General features: G+C 46.2%; 1 protein-coding gene across 3 annotated transcripts in view; it reads left to right on the forward strand.

The window, feature by feature from the left end:
* Positions 1-24,423, forward strand: part of LOC105499264 (ADAM metallopeptidase with thrombospondin type 1 motif 17) — a 361,725-nt gene that overhangs the window by 70,601 nt on the left and 266,701 nt on the right. For all 3 annotated transcript variants that reach the window (XM_071100557.1, XM_071100559.1, XM_071100558.1), the window contains exons 5-7: positions 6,402-6,485; positions 7,201-7,358; positions 14,647-14,690. In XM_071100557.1, the coding sequence (XP_070956658.1) occupies positions 6,402-6,485; positions 7,201-7,358; positions 14,647-14,690 (286 nt within the window). The remainder of the gene's footprint in view (positions 1-6,401; positions 6,486-7,200; positions 7,359-14,646; positions 14,691-24,423) is intronic.

The raw sequence follows: 24,423 nt of genomic DNA on the forward strand, positions 1-24,423 counted from the left end.
TTCTTTTTCCTTAGGATGCTTTGGCTGTTCTGCTCCTTTTCTGGTTCTATATGAAGTTTAGAATAGTTTTTTTCTAATTCTGTGAAAATGATGTTGGTAGTTCAATAAGAATACAACCTACAGGTTGGGAGAAAATATTTGCAAACTATCTGACAAAAGTCTGACATCCAGAATCTATAAGGAATTTGAACAGTGCAAAAGCAACCCCATTAAAAAGTGTGCAAAAAACATGAACTGACACTTCTCAAAAGAAGACATACACATGGCCAACAAACATATGAAAAGATGCTCCACATCACCAATTGTCAGAGCAATGCAAATCAGTACTACAAGATATCATCTCACACCAGTGAGAATGGTCATTATTAAAAAGTCAGAAAAATAACAGATGCTGGCAAGGCACAGAGAAAAATGCTTGTACACTGTTGGTGAGAAGGTAAATTAGTTAAGTCACTGTGCAAAACAGTTTGGAGATTTCTCAGAGAACTCAAGACAGAACTACCATTTGACCCAGCAATCCCATTACTGAGTATATACCCAAAGGCATATAAATCATTCTACCATAAAAACACATGCATGCATATGTTCATTATGGCACTATTCACAATAGCAAAGACATGGAATCAACCTAAATGCCCATCGATGGTAAACTAGATAAAGAAAATGTGGTAATATACACCATAGAATACTACACAGCCATAAAAAAGAACAAACTCATATCCTTTGCAGCAACATGGATACAGCTAAAGGCCATTATCCTAAGTGAATTAGTGTGGGATCAGAAAACCACATGCTGCATATTCTCACTCATAAATGGGAGCTAAACACTGGGTACATGTGGATATAAAGATGGCAACAATAAAATAGAAAAATGGATAAAATGTATTTGATAGCACAACAGGGTGACTATAGTCAATAATTGCACATTTTAAAATAACTAAAAGTGTAAATGGATTGTCTGTAAGACAAAGGATAAATGAGTATTCCATTTACCCTGATGTGATAATTATGCATTGTATGCCTGTATCAAAATATTTCATGTACCCCATAAATGTGTACACCTACGACATACCCACAAAAGTTAGAAATAAAATTTTTTAAAAGATGGCAACAGACCCTGGGGACGACTAGAGAAGGGAGACAGGGAGTGGGGCAAGGGCTGAGGAACTACCTATGGGTACTATGCTCAGTACCTGGGTAATGGGGTGATTCCCAAACTTCAGCATCACGCAGTGTACTCATGTAACCAATCTGCACACATACCACTGAATCTAAAATAAATGTCGACATTATAAATAAAGATATATTCATTTAGACCTACCATGAAGATAAAAAAAAGAAATGAAAGCAGAGCCTGGAAGAGATGTCTGTACACCCGTGTTCACAGCAGCATTATTCACAATGGCCGAAAGATGGCAACAGCCAAGGTGTTCATTGGCAGATGAGCACATAAACCAAATGTGGAGTGTCCATACAATGGAGTATCATCCAGCCTTAAAAAAGAAGGAAATTCCCACACATGCCACAACATGGATGAATACTGAGGACATTATGCCAAGTGACATAAGCCAGTCACAAAAACACAAGGGCTAAATGATTCTGCTTACATGAGGTAACTGCAGTATCCAAGTCATAGAATGAGGGTGGGGTTACGGGGACAGGGAGTTAGTGTTTCTTGAGTATAGAGCTTCAGTGTTGGAGGATGAAAAGCATTCTGGAGGTTAATTGTACAACAACATGAATGTAATTAACACTACAGTTAAGTACATGGTTGTACACTTAAAAATGGTTGAGATGGTAAATTTTATGTTATATTTGTTTCACCAGCAATATAAAAACAATTGACACACTTAGTGTATGCTAAGGACCCTTGTGTCCTCTCCTGGGATAGAGTAGGGACCACTAGAGGTCTCATCCTCACAGAGCTCATGTAGTAGGAATGACAGGCAGCATTCAACATGCACATTAGTGAGAAGGAAAACCAGAGCATGGTGAGTGCTATGCAGAGAACCAGGTGACAGCAGTGACAGAGGTTTCAGGGTCATCTCTCTGAGAGGAGTGAGGTGGTCTTAGAGAGGAAGGTGTTAAGCCAACATAAGCAGCCAGCCAGTGGTGGTCAGGCTGGCATTGGAGAAGCACAGAAATAGCTGGTTGCTTGTGTGTGATGGGGGGGTGGTGGGGGCACAGTGAGAAGCGGACAGGCCGACCTTGCAGGCGGGGACACCAGGGTGTGGAAAGCAGCTTTGTTCCAGGCAGTGGGAAGCTGCTGCATGGGCTTAAGCAGAAGAGTGATGTGCTCTGGTTAGTGTTTTAAAATATGCTTCTGCCTGCCTCTTACCTGGGGGAATGGAGTTCGGCTCCTGGCTCTGTGTCCCTGGCAAACCCCTCACCTGTGCAGGTAGGTGTGGAGGGTGAAGCCTCCATCGAGCCGGGCGCCCGAGCTGACCCAAGCTGCAGAGCGGTGCTCTGGTCCCACTGTTGTGGGTTTTCCGGATGTGCTGTGGTGCTTCCTGTGTATGTCACGTGATTCTCCTTTGGTTGGGATGGCGGTGACACAGGAGCAGGAATATTTTAAAGAACAAATTGCAGACGGAAACAGGTGGTGCTGATACCAGAAACCGTGGGTGTGGGCAGCCAAATTGGAAAATGGGGCCGCTTGACAGAGCTTTGGTTGTTCTTAGCTTCCTTAACGACCGTGGAATGGAATGAAAAACCTGAGCTGTTCCAGGCAAGTTCTGTTTCGAGGGAAAATGACATCAATTTTACTAAATTACCATGTGAAAGAGACAACAAGCCTCTCTCTGGTGACCAGCAAGACTAGCATCGTGCTAGAGCACTCTGGTTCCCACACTCCAGTGAGGGTGGAGGCCCTGGAGCAGGGTGGGGAAGGGGCATTGTTCAACACAGATGGCCTGCCCAACCCCAGGGTCTCTGATTCAGTGGGGGCTGGGGTGGACTCCAGAATGTGCGTTTCCAACAAGTGCCCAGGTAACGTCGGTGCTGCTGCTTTGGGGACCCCACTCAGACACTGTGCTACAGAGCATAGCTTTCTCCTGTTTGGGGGTCTTAATAGCGGTGTATGCAACCTAAGAGTGTCACCCACAAGTCCCTGTTGTGGCTCTAGGGAGACCTTGGATTATACAGGCAGGTGGTGCCCTTGTGAAGCCCAGCCTGGTGTGGTGAGCAGCTCCTCTCCTTGTGCCTCCTTCTATGGTCCCTGTCTGCCCCTCCCTTACTGTGTCCCCACATTGCCTAGCCAGAGAAGCCGTAGTGTGCTGCTGGCAGCAGGTCCACCCTGCTAGGCCCCTAGGCTGCCAAGGAAATGTGACAAACACAGCCAGGGCTGAACACTTGCTGGGACGCAGCCAGAGCTGGACGCCGGAGACAGAATTTCCAGACGCTTGGCTGTGCTGTTCCCGCCCCAACCAGGTGTCTCCCTAAACATCATGTAGCCCTTGCCTCGAAGACTTCTCCTGAGCATGAGTTTCCATGGGAAAAGAAAAGCAGAGACTTTGTTACATGTCTTTGAGGCTTGTGCCTTGTGTTTTGTGGCTGTCATTGGATTTTCTTCTGGCTCGTCTGGCTTGGCACAGGACCTCAAGGGAGATTCTGAATGTGCGCCTTGCCCTGTGCTCTGAGCTTTGTCAGAGCCTGTGGTCAGCACCTGGCAGGTGACAAAGTGCTTGAGCTGTGCTCAGGCTTTGGTACCTGCTCTCTTGGATGTCAGTGCCCTAGTTACATGTCAAGAGGAAATGTCTTCTTACAAGGCTTGCTAAAGAACATTATTTAGAGCATGAAGCTTTATTTTTTTAATGAGTTAACTTTGTACTTTTAATTGTAGTAAAATGCAGTTAACATGAAATTTACCGTCTTAGCCATTTTTAACTGTGTGGCTCAGTATTCTTATGTTCACATTGTTGTGCAATCAATCTCTACAGCTTTTTTATCTTGCAAAACTGAAACTCTGTACCCATTAAACACCTTCCCATTTTTGCCTCCCCCGCGGCCCCTGGAGCACGAAACTTTCGCATCCCCCTTCCATCTCCCATCTTTTTAGTGGCATTTGTTCTAAGGGAGGTGACTGAGCTTTGGGCTAATGGTGTATGGAGTGCACGTGGCTCTGAACTGTCATCAGCCCGCCAAGGAGAAGATGGGTGATTTTGACAGGGGAGCTTGTTGCTACAGTTTTGTTCTTCCTGAAACTTGCACTGTTCCTTGCAGTCTTTCCTTTTGTGGCATATCAGAATATCACTGAGGATTGCTTTCTCATGTTACTTCTTTAAATCTGTAGTATTCCTTAATGTTTTTGGTTTTGACTGGGGTTGACGTGACAGGCAGTGTTTAGATTGTGCTGTGCAATCTCAATGAACACTGTGCAACTTGAATTTTCTCCCTCATAACTTCAGGTTTTCATTCTTCCTAATTTTCATGTTTTGAGCTGAAATTTACCAGTTTAGACCCAATTCTGATGCTGAATATTTTAGGGAAGATTTGAATTACAGCCATTGGATGGTTCTGGAACTATCAAAACAGGAACAAGTTAGGTGCCTCCCCCTTCCTCTCCCAGGCTTGGAGATAGGTAATGAATGCATGACTTCAGAACTGGCTTGTGGATGGTCCAATATTAAGAAAATGACAGCTAGTTCTTGAGGAAAGGAGATTTTGAAAATAACAAAAGTGAGAACAGAACAACTGGATGTGTTCTATTTTTCCTTGTGTGAAGGAATATTACGTCACACAAAGATAGGTTTGGTTTTTTTTTTTTTTTTTTTTTTTTTTTTTTTTTTTTTAACTGTAATGGTTTTCAAAGAGTAAAATTCAAGCAGTGACACAGCTGATTCCTTTTTCACGGAGATGCTCAAACACTGCGTGCCTGGCTTCTAGCACTTGTGGGCTGGGTGCGGCCGTGTTGAGCGGCTCCACTTGGCCTGAGTTGACCCTGGCGATGCTGTCTACCGAGCTCGTCGCTTGCTGCTGCTGCTGATGTATTGATAGCGTGAACACAGCACCAGCTGGAGAAAGTTTTAATGTTCCTGCTAGAAAATTCTCCCTCCTGGGTTATGTCTATAGGTAAAAACCAAGTAGAATATTCAAAAGATTCTCATTCTTGTTCCCTCCACACCTTCCAACCGCCACCGCCTTTAGTACGCTATTCACGTACCTCTTGCAATCCTGCTTTCTCCGCGTTGCGGAAAAGGAACTCGGCAGAGTCATAATGACCTGGGGCTTGTCAGCTGCAGTGGGCTTCTTCCATCCACGTCAACTTTGACTCCTTCGCCTTATTCCAGGTTTCCCTTCTCTTCCTCTTGAATCGCTTTCCTGTGACTGCTTGATGTTGAGGTCCTTACGATTAAGTTCTGCAACAAGATATGCAAAATTAAGAAAGATAGGTCCTTTTCTGTTACTGCAGTTTATTTCAGTAACAAACTTTGGTTACAATGGGACTTGAGGAAATAAAGAAGGAATGTAGACCTTTGGCTGGACAGGGCTGAGTTTGAATCAAACCATTGTGACTGGCTGTGGGTCTCACACAGGTGGCTTTACCTCAATGAACTGATTTCCCTGTTTCCCAGCTGAGAGTGGTGGAGATGCCCGCCTTGGTGGGATGTGGCAAGGGTTAGCAGTGACACAGGCTGGCGTTCAGCAGCAGGCATCTGTCTCCCCCAGCCCCTTCATGAAGGTCCCCTTAAGCCCCAGGCACGAAAGCCCGGAATGGAAGTTTTCAGCCTTCTGGCCTTTCTTTTTTTCAAAACCACCTTTCCTATGTGTGTGTGTGTGTGTTTTTTAACCAACTATTTCCAGCTTAGCTTTATACATACACATAAGCATACTGTATATGTATGTTTGCACACATGTGTATGATTCTAGAGGTTTCTCTTATCTACATTTTTCTTTTGGCAAATCCATTTTTAAGGACATTTTTGGCTTTCCTGGACAACTTTTTAAATAAAATCTGGGTTATGTTTCTCACATATGTATTTTTCGTTCCAATAAGACTTTATGTATGGACACTGACATTTGAATTTCACGTAATTATTCTTTAGTTTTTTTTTAGTACTGGAAGAATACAACCTATATTTTTAATGTTGATTTTTAAATTTTTTTATGAATGGAATTTGTATTTTAGAATAATTTAAGATGTACAGAAAAATTGATCAGTTAGTACAGAGAACTGCCATACATAGTTTCCCCATTATGAGCCTCTCATATTAGAATGGCATGTTTGTTGTAATTAATGCACCAGTACTGATGCAGTGTTATAAACTAAAGTCTATGCTTTATTTCTATTTCCTTATTTTTACATAATCTCTTTTCTGTGTCCCAAGTTCCCATTCAGGATACTACTGTATTTTTAAAATTTTTTATCTTTATATCTTTATTTCTTTTTTCTGTCTTGATAGGTATACAATATGTTTCAGCACCAGAGCCTGGGGATTAAAATTAACATTCAAGTGACCAAGCTTGTCCTCCTACGACAACGTCCCGTAAGTCCCACAGGCACCTTTCAAGCATGCAGAAAATGTGGCTGGCCTGGAGCTTCCCAATTGCTGTTGAATGCTAAGCAGGGCTCCAGGGAGTTGCTGGTGTCCGTCACCCTCTGTGGCTTTGCCAGTGTGAGAGGAAAGCCGGCATCAGTACTGGAAGCATGGTGTGAGGGTGGGCTGCTGAGAATCTCAAGGAACCCTAAGCAGTGAGCCCACATGCATCCCCCTCCACTCCCGGAGGGTCTCGTATGGAGTCTCTAGTACATGTGCAAAAGCTTGATGACGAGGTCTCTGGCATCGTGGCTTCCCTTCTGAAACTACATTAGAGCTTCGACCCCAGTTTGGGTTCACAGCAGCATTCTTTTCTGGTCTTTCAATGGCACGCCTTCCCACACGCTGATGTTACCTCCAAGTCAAGCCATCACCATGAGACTGAGGGAGCATTGTGTGGTTTGGGATACTGTTCTGTTTGCAGAAAATAAGATGCTTTATTAAAAAACAACATAGTCTTCATTTGCACCTATATAAGGCCCCTGATGGTCTCTCTGGATCTATGCCATATACCCACTGGCATTAGGCTTTTCTTCGAGGGCAGTGAGTCATCAAATGATGTCTCAGTGAGTGACTGCCTCCACCTTTACATCCTTGCCATAGTCTGGATGTAAACTCTGGCCTCCCAGGCGTTTGTGTCTCTAACTGTCCCGATTTCTTTTAGGCTAAGTTGTCCATTGGGCACCATGGTGAGCGGTCCCTGGAGAGCTTCTGTCACTGGCAGAACGAGGAGTATGGAGGAGCACGGTACCTTGGCAATAACCAGGTTCCCGGCGGGAAGGACGACCCGCCCCTGGTGGATGCTGCTGTGTTTGTGACCAGGTAAGACAGGATTTGGCCTGTAGCTGACATGCGAAAGGAAAGAGATGTTTCCCTTCAGAGAGGAAATAGGCATGTTATTAAGGATTCAGGCTTGGAAATCAGACCTTGGGCCACCTGTCTGGGCTTTGGTTTCCTCATTAGTAAGTGGGGGTTAACGGTGGTATCTACCTTTGAGGGAAGTACGATGCCAGGGCATGTAGCTGTGTCCCTCTTTGTCCCTCCTCCATTGTCACATGGTGTTCTCCCTGCGTGTCTCTCTGTCCAGACTTCCCTCTTGCTATAAAGATGACAGTCATAGGATTTGGGCTCACCTTACTCCAGTGTGACCGCATCTTACCTTGATTCCACCTGCAGTGACCCTTTGTCCACGAAGGGTCACATTCACAGGTACTGAGGGTCAGGACTTGGACCATTTCTTTTTGGGGGATACAACTATTGTGTGTTGTTGATGTCGATGTGGCTATATCATTTTTTTCTTATGTTTCAACCCTCTTTGAGGAACACTGATTTTTCTTTGGTTGCTTTACTTTAATAATGTAAACAAAATGTGTTACATGTTCATACCAAAACTCTCCCTTTACAAGAAACACAGAAATATTCCTTAATAACTTAATCCATTAGATTAAAAATACCAGCTTTTTATTAGAGTTGCTAAGAATATGTCAACTTTGAATTTTAACGACTTTTTTTAATTTAAAGAAACTACTTTCCAAACTGCATGCTTGCTTTTCCTCTGTGAATTTGGACGTAAAGTTGTGGAAGGGAGAATTTTATCATATCTTTAGCTTGGGGGCAGTTCGTTTCTCCACAAAAAGGTTTTTTTGTTTTGTTTTTTGTTTTTTGAGACAGAGTCTCCTCTGTTGCCCAGGCTCGAGTGCAGTGTGATGCAATCTTGGCTCACTGCAACCTCTGCCTCCTGGGTGCAAGCGATTCTCCTGCCTCAGCCTCCTGAGTAGCTGGGATTACAGACGTGTGCCACCACACCTGGCTAATTTTTGTATTTTTATTAGAGAGGGGGTTTCACCATGTTGGCCAGGCTGGTCTGGAATGCCTGACCTCAGGTGATCTGCCCGCCTCGACCTCCCAAAGTACTAGGATTACAGGTGTGAGCCACCATGCCTGGCCCTCCACAAAGAGTTAAATCTCACTTAACATTTGGTTTTGAGTCAAGAAAGGCTTTTGGTTGCATTTCTTAGGCCATGTGCTACAAACTCTGAAGCCCATGATGTCTCAGTCATCTGGGGAAGTTCTGTGACCCCAGCCCCAGACACCGGACAATACAGTTTTCGTTCCTTTCAAAAATCCCAGAATAGGCCAGGCGCGGTGGCTCACGCCTGTAATTCCAGCACTTTGGGAGGCTGAGGCAGGCAGATCACCTGAGGTCAGGAGTCTGAGACCAGCTTGGCCAACATTAAAAAACCCCATATCTACTAAAAATACAAAAATTAGCTGAGCTTGGTGGTGCACACTTGCCCAGCTACTTGGGAGGCTGAGGCAGGAGAATTGCTTGAACCCAGGAGGCAGAGGTTACAGTGAGCTGAGATCATGCCATTGCACTCCAGCCTGGGTGACAAGAGCAAAGCTCTGTCTCCAAAAAAAAAAAAAAAAAAATTCCTACAATAGACACAAGGCCACCACCCATTACCAAATAGATGCCTGCTCACTCCAGTGGATGGTTCGTCGATTGCCAGCCCTCAGTATGCTTCGTTACACATTTAACAGTGTGCTTTGTAGTGTGCCAATCCCTAAGGAGAACACTTGCTGCTTCTACAGGATATGATTAAATATATAATCCATATATAAGTTCTATCATAGATAATCAGAATTATTGAAGAGACATTTTAGAAAAAGTCTGTTTAATAATTCTGATTGTCTGTATCATGGCTAATGCAGTAGCAGGCATCAGGGACCAAGGGATGAACATGACCTGGTTCATGCTTTTGACCTGGACTTGCCCACTCCAGTGAGCACTGGGCGCCTTCCCCAAGAGCAGTGGCTGCCCACACTCACTGGCCAGAGGCTGCTGTTGCTCGAGGCACTCTGCAATGGCATTTGGGGACTGTGAGACTTTCTGTAGAATACCCCAGGTGTCATAGCATTCAGGTTAAGGGTACCATGATTTGAGAGTGGATTCGATTTGGGGAGCAAGCAGGAGTCCTTGGGAACCGTGTCTGTGCATGATCATAAGTAAATGGAGCTGATTTTCCAAATGGTAATTATATTTGGTCTGAAAGACTTTCCTAGAGAGGAACTCTAAACAACATCATCTGTGGAATATGCAGCTGAACTCCCAAGGTTTCTACTTTGAAAATAGATTTTATAAATACTATAGAAAATCTATAATTTCTGGTGTTTTGTTAAAAAAAATTAGTAGCTTATGATAATTTTCTCTATATCGGAAGACGTTTTCTCTTTCCTGCTATTTCCTTTCATTGAGCAGAGAAAGCACTTGTAAGTAGTCTGCATTTGGGGATGAATGGCATTTTTTTAGAGGCAATAAATGTCACCAAGATGACTGTTGACAAGACATCTGTATTAGCCCTTTTACAAAGAGACCTCGGCAGTCATGACGCACCCTCAGTGCAAAGATGCTGTGAGTTAGACTTTCTTTTCATTTTTCGCCCTTCTCACTTACCACAGAGGAAATATTTTGTGTAAAAATGTTCTTTTCTACACCTCGCACTTTTTACAGTGGCTACTGTAAAACAAAATGATACAGTTTTGCTGTGTCCCCACCCAAATCTCATCTTGAATTCCCACATATTGTGGGAGGGACCTGGTAGGAGGTAATTGCATCATGGGGGCAGGTCTTTCTTGTGCTGTTCTCGGGATCGTGAAGAAGTCTCACAAGATCTGATTGTATAAGGGGGTGTTTCCCTACATAAGCTCTCTTCCCGTCTGCTGCCATGTGAGATGTGCCTTTCACCTTCCACCATGATTGTGAGGCCTCCCCAGCCACGTGAACTGTAAGCCCATTAAACCTCTTTCTTTTGTAAATTGCCCATTCTTGGGTATGTCTTTATCAGTGGTGTGAAAATGGACTAATACACAGAACAATGGAAAATAACAAGTGTTGCAAGAATGTGGAGAAATTGGAACTCTTCTGTGCACCATTGGTGGGAATGTAAAACGGTACAGCCACAATAGAAAACCAGATGATGGTTCCTCAAAAACTCAAAACTAGAGTTATCATATGATCCCACTTCTGAACCCAAAAGAACTGAAATTCAAAATAATTGAAAGCAGAGACTCTGATATTTGAACACTCATGTTCATAGCAACATTATTCATGACAGCCAAAAGGTGGGAGTGACCTATATGTCCATCGATGGATGAATGGGTAAACAAATATGCTATATATACACAAGGGAATATTACTCAGCCTTAAAAAGGAAGGAGATTGTGACACATGCTACGACATGGATGAACCTCAAGGACAAATACTGCATGATTCCACTTACGTGAGGTACTTACAGTAGTCGGATTCATAGAGACAAAGAATGGTGGTTGCCAGAGGCTGGGGAGAAGGGAGAATGGGGAGTTATTTCATGGGTGCAGAGTTTCAGTGTGGGATGACAGAAAAGTTTTGGAGGTGGATAGTGGTGATGGTTGCGTGACAGTGTGAATTTAATTAACATTACTGAGCTTTACACTCAATGGTTAAGATAGTAAATTTTATGTTCATGTAGCACAATAAAAAAAATTCAGAGTAAAAAGTTCTGTTCTAACTAAACACATTGGAGAGGGATCCTAATTGCATGGGAGTGGTTCTGGGTGAGGATGCTGGGGGCATGGGCAGTGTCTTCATCCAGGGACAGAGAAAACAAGGTTTCGTCAGCTGCAGGCTGCTGGGCTCTGGATGAGGAATGTGATTGGCCTCTTGCATAGCTGTTACCTGTTGCCAGCCCGGGAGCTTGAGCTTTCTTCTGCATTTTGGGCTGACGCCTTGAAGCTACGTGAGCAATCACAGTCCCTCTCACCTGCTGCCGTGGAGCTGCTCGACTGAACAGATCAGTGCACGTCCTGTCTTCTGGGTCCTCGCAGATGTTAAATTGAGGATCTCCTTCAAGGACGGGGGAGGCAGCTCTGGAGTCGGGCAGGAAGCTGAGTTGGCCAGGAATCCTTGTTTAATGACTAGAGGTAAAGAGCTGCAATTCCCTAGGTTGAGATAATAATGGGCTGATGTTTTCACAAGGAGATTGGGTGCGAGGCAGCTGCCGCCCTGGAGAAGCTGTCCTTTCCTCCCACTGTAACCCGAGCTGAGGCTGCACAGGCCTGGCTGTGCTCAGGGGACAGCTTCCAGGTCCTGAGCTAGGACTGGCCAATGTGAGGGTTTCCTCCCGTTTAAGGTTCTTTTTTCACCTTCCGGGCTGTAACCAAGCCGAACCGTGTATTCTCCCAGACATTGCCTGACAAACAGGTGGCTAAGTGGCTGCTGTGGAGAATGTGAGGATGACGTCATGTCCAGCAGGAGCTGCTGAGCCAGAAGCGGTGGAAGCTGGGTTTTCTGCAGCTGTGGCTGGGACTAGAAAGGACCCCTGAATGGACTGGGCCTGGGGCCACACGGAGCCCACACAGACGCCAGGGCTCAGGGGGCCTCAGCACCTAGGAGGGCTTCACCTTGGGCTCCACATCTGACCCAGAAAGCCGAGAACTCAGAGAACTCCTCCCTGGAGTCAAGAACTCCTCCTTGAGCCTGGGCCTGTGCTCCGGGTGAGAGTGCCTGAAAGGCGCCACAGCAGACACAGCTGGCCCAAAGCTGTACCACCAGGATCCCTCTGGCCAGACCTTCCCCTCCAGCGTAATACCATCTAACTCCTTGGGACACCCTTCCCTTCACCTTCTGCCAAGGGACCCTCTTGCCAGGCTTTGCTCGTGGTGAGGTCCCAGTAAGTATCCGTGGAACTTGGTGTTATGCTCCCAGGCTTCCAATGCTGGTGAGGCCATGGCTGCTGGGTAGCTTGCAGGACCCCTTGAAAGGATCTGGAAACGTCAGTCAATTAATGAAATAATTTATTGAGTCCCAACTGTATGCCTGGCTGTGAGTTATGCACAGGACGACCTGTGTAACTTGTGGTGCCCCCTGCAAAATGAAAACATGGGACCCCGCGACAGCAGAGCGTTAGCCCAGGGCATGGGTCAGACACCCACAAAGCCAGCCCTGTCATGCAGATCCACGTCAGCCTCGAGGAATGCACCTTGGAGTTTCAATGGATGTCAGGACTGGGAGCCGAGTCTAGCCCTCACTTTTTTCATTCCTGAAGTGAACGCTACAGTCCCTGCTTGGCGGTTTGACATGAGTTGGCAGTGGGATGACATAAAAAGTGGATGCCCCTGATAATGAATGGAACAAAGCCAGGTTCCCTGGAGATAAAGCCGCCCCTGCAGGCAGGTGGCTTGCTGCTTCTCTTCTGAGAAAGGACCTTGAATGGGAAGGATAGAGATTCAGACTCAGCTGACCTTTTCAAGACAGGCCTCTGAGTGTAGCTCTCCCTCCCTGAGCTGAACACACCTCTTCCTCAGGTGAAGCAGTGGGTGGTGCCTCGGAGTCTGTCATTCGAGACTGCCTGTTTCCCCTCAGGGCGGCCATTAGATCGTAGAACGCGAGGAGGTGGAGTCCTCCTCAGCCAGAGGGCTGGCTCTCTGCAAAATGGCGCCTGCCTTGGCCTTGGCCAGCAGCTTCATTTCTCTTCTGTCAGACTGAGGCCCGGGTCCCTTTCTCGCTTTGCCCAGCTGAGGCAATGGGGCAAAGCTTTAAACATATACTGTTCACAACTCTGAGAAACCCTGGAGCAAGGTCCTGGGCCAGCCTGGTCTTTGTATGAATGTGTGTGTGTGTGCGTGTGCACGCGTGTGCCACTCAAAACACCAGAATTGGGAAGGGTGCTGAATATTGGGCTGGGGCTAGACAGGTATTGGGCCAGTGAGAACATCTATGCCCCTAATTTTATTTGGTTTCCCCTCTGCCGGTGTTGCTTCTGTCGCCTATTCCTTCATCTTCTAAAATGGAGTCTGATGGAAAAATCGAGTCACTAGGCCTTTTCATCTCTTTATGATAATCCTCCATTTCCCTGAAAGTTCCCTTGGTTTTGGAGTGAGGTTATGAAATGTGTGGATCTCAAGCGTTCTTTGGGCCCTGAGAGAAGATGGGTGTGGGGCCTGGGAGGGGCCATGTCTGGGCCAGGTTGTGGCTCCTCACAGGGCTCTCAGGCTGAGTCCTGCCCCAGCCAACCCTCCGTGGTCGACCCCTGACCATGGAACTTATAAAGAACCATAGGAATGCTCCAGCATTAGGAAAGAAGAGCCCAGACCCCTGACTTCCCCACAGGAAGCCAGATGAACCCCTTGTACCTGCAGAACCAGAGCTGGACCAGGTTTCAAGCATCTTTGCTGTCTCACTGGTCCACAGATGCCCACCCACCCAGGGGATCCTGGGGAGCTTTAAGGAATACAGTTTTTTAATCCTTCAACTTTTAAGTTCTGGGTTACATGTGCAGGATGTGCAGGTTCTTTACATAGGTAAACATGAGCCGTGGTGGTTTGCAGCACAGATCAACCCATCACCTAGGTATTAAGCCTGGCATCCTTTAGCTATTCTTCCTCATGCTCTCCCTCTCCCTGAGCCCCCTTCACCCGGCTGACCCTGGTGTGTGTGTACAACCATGTGTCCATGTGTTCTCATCATTCAGCTCCCACTTACAAGTGAGAACATGTAGTGTTTGCTTTTCTGTTCCTGCGTTAGTTTGCTGAGGATAATGGCCTCCAGCTCCATCCATGTCTCTGCAAAGAATATGACCTCATTCCTTTTTATGGCTGCATAGTAGAGGAATACAGTTTTTAGAGATGACTTTTTGTTGTCTTCTCGTTAAAGTGATGCATGGTCATTACAGCATCAAAAACCAGTTGCTGCCCAAGTAGAGTAGCTTGGGGAAGCCACTGCAGTTGGATGCTATTGTCTGAGAATTGTCTCTGATCAGTGACTTGGCAAACATCTTCCAAAACATTTTCAGCTGCTGAAAGGAGTCCTTCCAGCAACTGTTATGTATAGAATAGTTCATCTGTAAAAGAAGATTCTCATGTGGGGTAAGTGGACCTACCCCTGGGAAATGTGGATGGGTTACTGTTGCCAAACGCTGCTGTTTGTTATCATTCACTGTGGCCTGTGACCACTGGAACAATAACATTGCAGGATGACTACTTGAGGTTAATTGACAGTGTTTTCTTCTTCCAGTCTTGGGGATACTGCATATACCTGATAATGGCTTTCTTTTTTTTTTTTTTTTTTTAGGACAGATTTCTGTGTACACAAAGATGAACCGTGTGACACTGTTGGTAAGTTTAGAGTTGAAATAATAATCTAAGGGGCTGATACACCCTGGGAGAATCTGGAGACTTCTTGATCACAGTGGAGGAGCTGTCCTCAAACAAGCACTGCACATTCTGTTGCCTTCCTTCTTGTAAGCTGGTCTTTGACTTTCCTTTTGCTATTTTCCTGAAATGTTTTTAAGTTATTTATGGCAGAAGGCATTAGATGAAGAAGCTATGAAGAGTGACACCAAGGGGAAGAGCCACCAGGCTGTTCGAAGGGGTCTGCAGTTGGGGTTGCATTTGGCTCTGAGCATTTTGGTCACCCAGGCAGGAGAAGCAGCCTACCAAGTTACACAGCTGTGGTCATGAGATGGAAGCTTAGCAGTTTGTTCTCATGCATGCAAATGACCTTTATTGAGCTTTACCCTTTACCTTGGTGCCAGGCTCCTCGCTTTTTAGTGACTAAAGACAGCACTGAAAATGGCATACAGTGCTGAGAAAACCTCCTTTCCTTCTTCCCCTTCCCTTCCTCCTCTCCCTTTCCCTCTCTCACCTTCCCCTCCCCCCACCTTCCCCTCCCCCTCTACTTTCCCCTTCCCCTCCCCTCCCCCTTTACCTTCTCCGCCCCCTCTACCCTCCCCTCCCCCTCTACCTTCCCCTCCCACTCTAACTTTCCCTCCCTCACCTTCCCCTTCACCTGCCATTTTCCTTTGTCTCCTGTCCTCAGTTATGTCTGGTTTGCTCTTGACTTCTCATGGATTTCAAATGGAAACCATTCTTGAGTGTAGGAACACAGTGTTTGGTTAATACAGGCACAATGCCCAGGGTGTTTCCAGTTTTGCCTGCCATAACACAAACCTTTGTTCGTCAGGAGGTCGAAATATAGTATTGCATTGCCAGAATCAAAATTGTGAATCATGTATGTTTAGAATTGTAAAATCGAAGAAAACAGTATAGGTGTGAAAAATATATAATGTTATGAAATTCACATGTTGAAAACCAGAGCTTCTTGTGGAGCCTCGGCAGTGAGTAATCCCAAGCCTTTGTTCTGGCTCTGCCACGTGCCAGCTGGGTGGCTTTGGGTGTGTCTCCACTCCGGTTTCTTAATCCATCAAATGATCATTTTGGATTAGGTGACTCACAAGACTCTTCAAAATCTAATGATAGCTACCATTCATGTCACATTTCAGAGTTTACAAAATGATTTTTAATATATTACACTTAATCGGTCCTCTAAACAGATCTGAGAGCAAGGTGTCAAGAAGCAACCAGCCAACTCCTCCTGCTTTGTTATTTGGGGGCTGTCTCCATGAGGGAATTGCTAGCCAAAGGCCATGTGAAGTATGCTTCCCTGGAGGGCTGGCTGACACAGGCCCAGGTCAGGTTGGGGCCATGGAGGCTTATGCGGACTGACCTCTGTCTGTCAACAGGGCTGCCAGGCATGTGCTGTTTCTAGGAGTGGCTGCTCTTTCCCGGGGTTCATGGGTCAGGCATGGCCACAGTACCCCTGTCCAGGGCGCCTCTGCTCCATGCTCCTCCTGCTTCCTGGCTTGCCCCATGGAGACACAATCTCTCAATCGTGTAGCCCTTGCCTGTACTTCTCCCCTGGAAGCCCCTGAGCAACACAGAGCCCAGCTCTGGCCTCCAGGCTGTGTGTCCTTCAGCACCTGGCACTGGATTGAGAGGCTTGGTCACTCCTGTTGGTTGGTTGATTAAATGAAGAAGAACTGAATGAATGAATGAATGCATGCATACAGGTGAAGGGATTCCAATTCCAGTGTTCGTTAAAACCATATATCCAATGGTGTGGTTTTCTTCCATAGGATTTACAACTAGCTTTCAGTTTCTTTTGAATATATAAAAGTTTTCTCTTTTGATGGGAATATGCCATTAATTGTGATTATATCCTGTGTTCAGGCCCCTGGTGAAGAGCAGGCAGCTGCTTCAAATCAAGCATCTTCTCCTTTCCTAAGCCACATCACCATACTACTTTTTATTGGTTTGCTTGGGCTGCCATAACAAAATGCCACACAAACTGAGTGGCTTCAACAACAGAAATGTGTTGTCTCACAGATCTGGAGGCTAGAAGTCCTAGATCCAGGTGTCGGCAGATTTGGCCTCTCCTGAGGCCTCTCCCCTTGGCTGTAGCTAGCTGCCTTCTCCTGTGTCCTCTTGTGGCCTTTCCTCTGTGTGTGCACCTGCCTGTTGTCTCTCCTCCTTGCAAGGACACCAGTCATACTGGCCTAGAGCCCCACCTCTGTGACCTCATATAACCTTAATTAGCTTTTGTTGTTGTTGTTGAGATAGTCTTGCTCTGTTGTCCAGGCTGTAGTGCAGTGGCACGATCTTGGCTCACTGCAACCTCTGCCTCCTGGGTTCAAGCAATTCTCCTGCCTCAGCCTCCCAAGTAGGTGGGACTACAGGTGCCTGCCACCATGCCCAACTAATTTTTTTGTAATTTTAGTAGAGACGGGGTTTCACTGTGTTTGCCAGGATGGTGTCGATCTCCTGATCTCATGATCCATCCGCCTCGGCCTCCCAGAGTGCTGGGATTACAGGCGTGAGCCACCGTGCCCGGCCAGCCTTAATTGGCTTTGTAAAGGTCCTCTGTCTACCTATAGTCACATTGGGAGTTACGGTTTCTACATAAGAATTTTGTGGGGACACAAGTCAATCCATAGCACTATTCATTTGATACTTTGCCACATGTTACTAGGGAGCATCTTATGTCCTCGTATCCCCTCCCAGGTGCATACGTCTCACTTCCTTAACAAGAAAGTCCTTTAATGGTCAGGACCGGGTGGAGTCATTGTTCTTCATGTGACAGCTGGTTAGCTGAGGGCAGAACCAGTCCATTTCCTGATCCCCACTGCGTGTTCTTTCTAATACGTTAGTGATTTTCAGCTTCTCCAAAGGAGGAGGTGCCTTTTTTCTTTTTTAAAAAAATTAAACTTATATGGTGTTTTATTAGTATACATTTATTTTAATGTGTCATATTTTGCTTGTACAGATGATTAAACCAGTCAGAACAATGGGATAATTTGATGAACAGAAAAATATAAAAACTGGGGTTATGGCAGTCGTATATTGATCTCAGCATCCAATTTATTTATGGACTTTAAAATGTTTTTATTTTGAATAATTATACAGTCACGATAATTGCCAAAAGAGTACAGAGAGGTCTATTGTACCTATCACCCAGCTTTGTCCAGTGGCAACATCTGACGTAACTGCAGTGCACTCTCAGAACCAGGAAATAGATGGACCTGATAGAGTGATCTAGACTACAGCTCTTAATCAGGTTTTACTGGTTTCTGCATGCACTCATCTTTTGGTATGCTTTCGTATAAAGTTCTGTGACGTCTTATTACATGGGCAGCTTTGTCCATCCACCATGACAATCAGGAACAGAAGGTTCCATGGCTGCTGAGATGCCCCCTCGGACTGCCTCTTGAGAGCCACCCCCTGCCACCCTCCGCTTCCCTAACTGCTGGCACCCGTTTATCTGTATTCCATGTCTATGATTTTCTCATCCCAATATCCAGTTGATTTTTCATATTTTGTTTTGATTGCACAGAATGGAAAAATCATCTGAGTCACATAGATGCATGCTTGCCAACGCTAAGAGATTTTCAACAGCTGCCTTGAAACTTCGGGATCCAGCTTGAGCTTGAGATGCTGTGTCTTGAGTTCTGTAGAAAAGGAGCTGTCTGGTACCTCGAGATAACTAGGAAAGCTTTGGGTTGCCAGCGTAGTGTAATTTGGTATATAACAGCGTTTTTTTGTTGTTTGAATTAGGGTGCAGCTCACATATATGTAAAGAGGGCAAAACTTGATGAATTTTTAATTTATGCCTATACTCTTCTTTTTTGGCTTAATCTGGTATTTCTTGAAATCATTTTAAAGCAGTATCTTGAATTCTGTTTTAAATCGTGCTTTTTTATACTGCAGTAAAATATACATAACATTTGCCACCAGAAAGCATTTTTAAGTGTACAATCAGTGGCATCCAGTACATCCACCTAGTTGTGCAGTCCTATGCCTCTACTCTTGAAACCACAACACATATTGAGGTGAAGAATGTCATCAGCCCTCCAGAAGGTTCCTGATGGCCTAACCCCACCGTCAGGAGTCCCCCAAGGGTAACCTGTTCTTGTTAAGTGTTTTAATGAGTGTTTTTAAAATAGTTTAAAATAGATTTCAGAGCTCAGTTTGAATGAAGCACTGCAATAAACTCTGAGGCGCGGTGAGGGTTTGGGGCTTCCATGAAAAATACTCTTCTCTGCATCAGCCCATTTGTCTCCATTGCCCAGTCTGCATTCCTGATTGTGAGGAATGAGCCAAGGGCACCTATCAGAAGGGGGCTGCCACCAGGCTAGGAGACTGGCTTGGAACACAGGCAGCACCTGGGGGAGCTCCGGAAGTGGGGAGGCCACTGACATCACATAGAAGTTAGTGGCAAAGCCTGTCTGGTCCATGTGCCACCATGGCTGGGGAGTGACCTCCATCTCCCCAAAACAGCCCAGGGTCCTGTGGTCTGCCCCTCCCCACCCCACGTGTACTGGAGTGAGGGAGATTCTGGCCTTTGGGCTTCCATAGGGGAGGCAACAGCACCTCCCATGAAGAATGCATGTTGAAGGTAAAGGTTCCCGAAGGGGATCACTGTGCTTTAGCCAGGCGGGAGAATGGATGCCAGACAGCCCAAGATGACCAGTGTCCACTGGACCCTTCATATCTTTTGGTGAAGATGAAACACAAGGTTTAGTATCTCTAGGCTTCACAGGGGTGCTAGTGATGTAGGCAAAGTTGGCGTTTCCAAAGCCCTGATTCTCCTGAGCCCTGCAGTGCAGAGGCCTCATCACACTCCTCTGTACTGGGTGGACTTGAGTGAGCAGATGAATGGGCATGCTTTTAAAAAGTCACACCGGGTCCAGGGGTGGTGGCTTATGCCTGTAATCCCAGCACTTTGGGAGACCAAGGTGAGCAGATCACCTGAGGTCAAGAGTTTGAGACCAGCCTGAATAACATGGTGAAACTCCATCTCTACTAAAAATACAAAATTTAGTTAGGCATGGTGGCGGGCACCTGTAATGCCAGCTACTCAGGAGGCTGTGACAGGAGAATCACTAGAACCTGGGAGGTGGAGGTTGCAGTGAGCCGGGATCACACCACTGCACTCCAGCTTGAGCAACAGAGTGAGACTCTGTCTCAAAAAAAAAAAAAAAAAAAAAAAAGGGTCACACCAGAAGGACCCTTCCGCCTTCCCTCCCTCCTGGCACTGACATGGGCTTCTTAGGCTTCGTTGGAATGGGAAGGAGAGCAAGGATGACCCCTTTGGAATTCTGCTGATCTCCACCTTGGAGGAAGTCACTGTAAGGCAGGAGGATCTGGAACAAGCCACCATCCCCTCACTGAGTGGCCCCCACTCTGCGCATGTCAGACCTTCTCTTTGTGGGATGTGCTCCTTTCCTCTGTTGAATTCTTCATCTGGAGCTGTCTGCTTTCCAGCCGCTGTTGTGACATAGGTGCTGTCCTGGGTGAGAAGAGGGAGGTGACAAGACAGGGACGTGGCGGAGGTGAGACCTCGGGAGGTCGTGCCTGCCCTTTGCGTTTCTCTTCCAGATGCATGCCCTCTGGGCCTCTCTCTGGCAGTGGCTGAAGACAGCAGCCGCTTCTCTCCAAGCCTGGCTGGGCAGGCGGGCATCTGAGTGATGCTCAGTGGATGTGGAACTTTGGTTTTCTCCTACCTGTGCCTCCAAATTGAGCTATGGTGGGTTTTGTGCCAGTGTAAATCAAGCTAGTCTTCTTTTTTCCCCTTGCTTGGTCTCCTAATATTTTTTAATTAATGAAATGGCCTCCCTTTTCCTCGTCCAGTGAAGGGGAGGGGCGATCCTACAGGAGGAAGTGGAGATGTTCCTCCGTTGCAGGCTGAAGGCCGGGTTGATGCTGTAGGGGAGCTTGGAGTCTGGTCTGTGCGCTGGGGCCCAGCGGCTGTGGCTTGAGAGACCCATGGCTTTCCCTGAACTTGGGGGGAAGGACCCCCTCCTCGAGTCACCCTTGGCACTGGTACCACAGTCTCTGATAGGTTTGGGTGGCCTGAGGGGAGCTTGGTAGATTTGCCCACTGCCCTTCTAGTGTGAGGAAGAGCGTGTGGGTGGAGGAAGTGAGGGTGGGGGATATTGCTGGCCAGGACAGTGGTGTTTGGGAACAAAGCATCGGTTTTGGAAATCTGTGTCAGGCCAGCCCACCAAGAGGCCACAAAACCAAGAGGAGCTGGGGAACTGGCAAGAGGTGAGGGGGAGTGGGTGTGGGTAATGGATGGTGTTGTGTGCTGGACCTGTTGAGTTTTTATTAACTGAATGTGTCAAAGAGGAAGAGAAGCTGTGAACCCTGTGATGTTATCAATTAGGTAAGAAAGAAATGCCTCTTTTTGTGCATGAAAACAAACATACGAAAATGGACCCATCTGACTGTACTTCCTCCCTTCTGCATCAGTCACCCTGTAACCCTTCACTTAGCCCTGGCATCCTTGCTGGTTGGTGCGTAAAACCCTCTGGGGAATTTCCGTCACAAGTGAGCCAACATTTTCTTTGTTATTGTGGTGGTGTTACGTCTTCATTCTGTGAGGGTGGTTTTCAATTTTCAAAGAGGTGTTAAAAGTTTTGCTGGGTGAGGCTGGCAAGTCATGTTTGAGATACAAATAAAGTTTTACTGGCTAGACTACCTCTTGGGTTTCTTTGCTTCTTGGGGCTCTCCTATTTGCTTGTTCCACTGTATTGTTATTCATCGTAAGCTGACAGAAGGCAAATTTCAATTGTGCTTTAAGATTCTGTGTTAGAAGTAGAGTCTCCAGGCCAAGTGTCGTGGCTCATGCCTGTAATCCCGGCACTTTGGGAGGCCGAGGTGGGTGCATCACTTGAGGTCAGGAGTTCAAGACCAGCCCGGCCAACATGGCAAAACCCTGTCTCTACAAAAAACAAAAAATTAGCTGGGCGTGGTGGTGGATGCCTGTAATCCAAGCTACTCGGGGGGCTGAGACAGGAGAATCACTTGAACCCGGGAAGTGGAGGTTGCAGTGAGCCGAGATCGTGCCACTGCACTCCAGCCTGGGCAACAGAGAGAGAGAGAGAGAGAGAGAGAGAGACACTGTCTCAAAATAAATAAATAAATAAATAAAATAAATCAATAAATAAAAAGGCAAACCACTTGAGCAGATACTTTACAGATACATGGATGGCAAATAAGCTTCTGAAAAATTAATATCACTAGCCTATAGCAAAATGTAAAATTAAAGCTATGATGAAACATGGCTATAGAATGGATAAAATATAATTAAAAAAAAAAAAAGTGTAGTCTCCAGGCATTGCTTCTGAGGGCAAATGACTCCTTCAAATGAGTAAGTTCTGAAGTGGCTTTCTCCTTATCTAGGACCCATCTCACTTTTGGGTCCTATTCTGGGCTTATCCGCGCTATGTCTTTGGTGTCTACTCTGAGAAGGTTACAAAGGGGAAGGCTTAATTACATATTTGTTGTCCCAAATTAGACAACTTGCGGTCTTTAGCAAATTCATCTGTTAGTCAGAGGCTACCTTGGTATTTATAATTATGCTTTTGACCATATTATTTGCTTTTTGAGAGGTTTTATGAAAGGTTTCAATTTTGGGAATCAAATATGCTTACATCTAGCCATCAAGAGTGCAGAAATTTTTGGCAAGGTTCACTTTCATCATACTATTAAAAAATAGACCATCTGCTTAAAAGACTTAGGAAAGTCGCATGCTATTCATTTTAAGGCTTTGTGTCCCACAAATTCAGCTTGGATTCCTTGGCTGATTGAGTTGCCTGGAAAACAAAAAAGTGTAGGCTTTAAGAAACTAGTTCCCCTTCTCACAGGTTTAGCTTTAAGTGTCAGTAGAGTATTTCCTGCAGAATGCCAGTTAGGTTGTGTCTGATTGTTGGAGAGGATCTGCAAAAGACTGTGTGTAGGAGATGTTATGCCTAAGAGAACAGAAGAGGACAAGGACCGGTGATCCTGAGAACGTTCCTGCCTTGACCTCTGTGTGGTTGCTCTGTGCACCGCTTAAAGATAGTGACTGAGGTGAATAAACACGTAAGATGCATGTGTCTGTACCTACACACAAATACCAGACACATATGTACACACGTATACATGTACCTTTACGCTCATGCATGCCTGGGGGGCATGCACACACATGGAAGTGTGCAGTGTGTGCACTTCCCATACCTTAAGGCCTGGCGAGGCTCCATCTATACCTGCAAAATCTGTAAGTTCTCTACCAGTGCTTGTTAGATCCTCCCGAGAAGATCTGTCTGCCCTGGGAACAACAAAATAAGATCCCACTGCGGGAGGTTTGTGTTTGAGACTTGGCTGGAAGTCCATACTGAAACCAGTTGCCCCAGGGGACCAAGTTCAACTTTTCTTGTTCTTCCTGCCAGGGTTGTGTCTAAGGTTACATAATGGCTGAAATACATTAGAAAATGGTGAAAATATGTAGGTATGTTTTTGCATGGGATGGGCTTCTACCAGCCCTTTGGAGATGTAGAACCAACATTTACTTTGGAACTAGACAGAGACCAACAAAACGCAGGGCTGTGCCTGATTGCCTTTTGGGCTGGAAAGCAAGAGGGCTGAGCAAGCAAAGCAGCTCCCCTTGCAGGGTTTCCAGCCATGACCTTTCAAATGCAGGCCCAGAGTCCCCTTCATCGTTCTGGCTGGGAAAGTAAGTGTCCTGTAAGAGTGTCCTTCCTTGAGGTGGCTGGTGAGTACCTTCCCAGGCCCCTGCCTGCAAGGGGATTCCGAAACAGACCTCCCTTCCAGGTTGGCAGGTGCAAACGTGCACAAGATATTGGTGATATTGGTGTCAGTCCAAAGCCCACTGCCCTGTCATTCTTTCACAGCTTCAATATGACAACAGCAGAAGGAGTTTCTCTTGTTCTCTCGGTGTTTCTGTTCCTCATGGCCAAGGAGCGCCTCATGACGGGCTTGGAATGCAGTGCCATGCCTCATTGCCTTACGGTGGGGCTCTTAGTCCAGTCGTGCAATTCTGAGTCAGCCTGACCCTTTATTAGGTTTGTTAGAAACCAACAAAACCCTCCCCGAAAACAGGAGGGGGAATAGAATCGTAAATGGAAACTAGGCCTTGATTTGATGCCTCCTCTGTAACTGTGAGTCCTTAAAAGCTCTTAGAGCCTGTGTGCTGCCTGTTCATAAACAGCCTGCACTCAGAGGTGCAGGAGAGGCAAGGAGAACAGGTACCATCTGCAGGAGAGGCAAGGAGAACAGGTACCATCTGCAGCCAGTGCCGCTGGAACAAGGCCCCTGCTCTGGTTGGAACAAGCCAAGGAAATCGCAGGCTGAGAACCAGGGAAGGGCTCCCACCACAGTCTCCTGTACAGTGGCCCTCAAGGTCCTGTTTACCACCTGCAGGGGCCCTTCATCTCCATGATGAAGGCTGAGTCCATCACCAGATGCCACCCATGAGAAGCGGGGACAAGCATGACTCGTCTTTATAAAACCATCAGATCTCTTGAGATTTACTATCACCAGAACAGCACACGAAAGAACTGCCCCCATAATTCAATTACCTCCCACCAGGTCCCTCCCATGACACGTGGGCATTATTGGAGCTAGATGAGATTTGGGTGGGGATACAGCCAAATCGTATCAGTAAGTCACTCAAGGACAGTGGTGGACGAGATTGGCTCTGCAGTTAAACCTGCATTCAAATCTTGCTTGT

This window comes from Macaca nemestrina, chromosome 7, assembly GCF_043159975.1.
Source record: "Macaca nemestrina isolate mMacNem1 chromosome 7, mMacNem.hap1, whole genome shotgun sequence".
Taxonomy (NCBI): domain Eukaryota; kingdom Metazoa; phylum Chordata; class Mammalia; order Primates; family Cercopithecidae; genus Macaca; species Macaca nemestrina.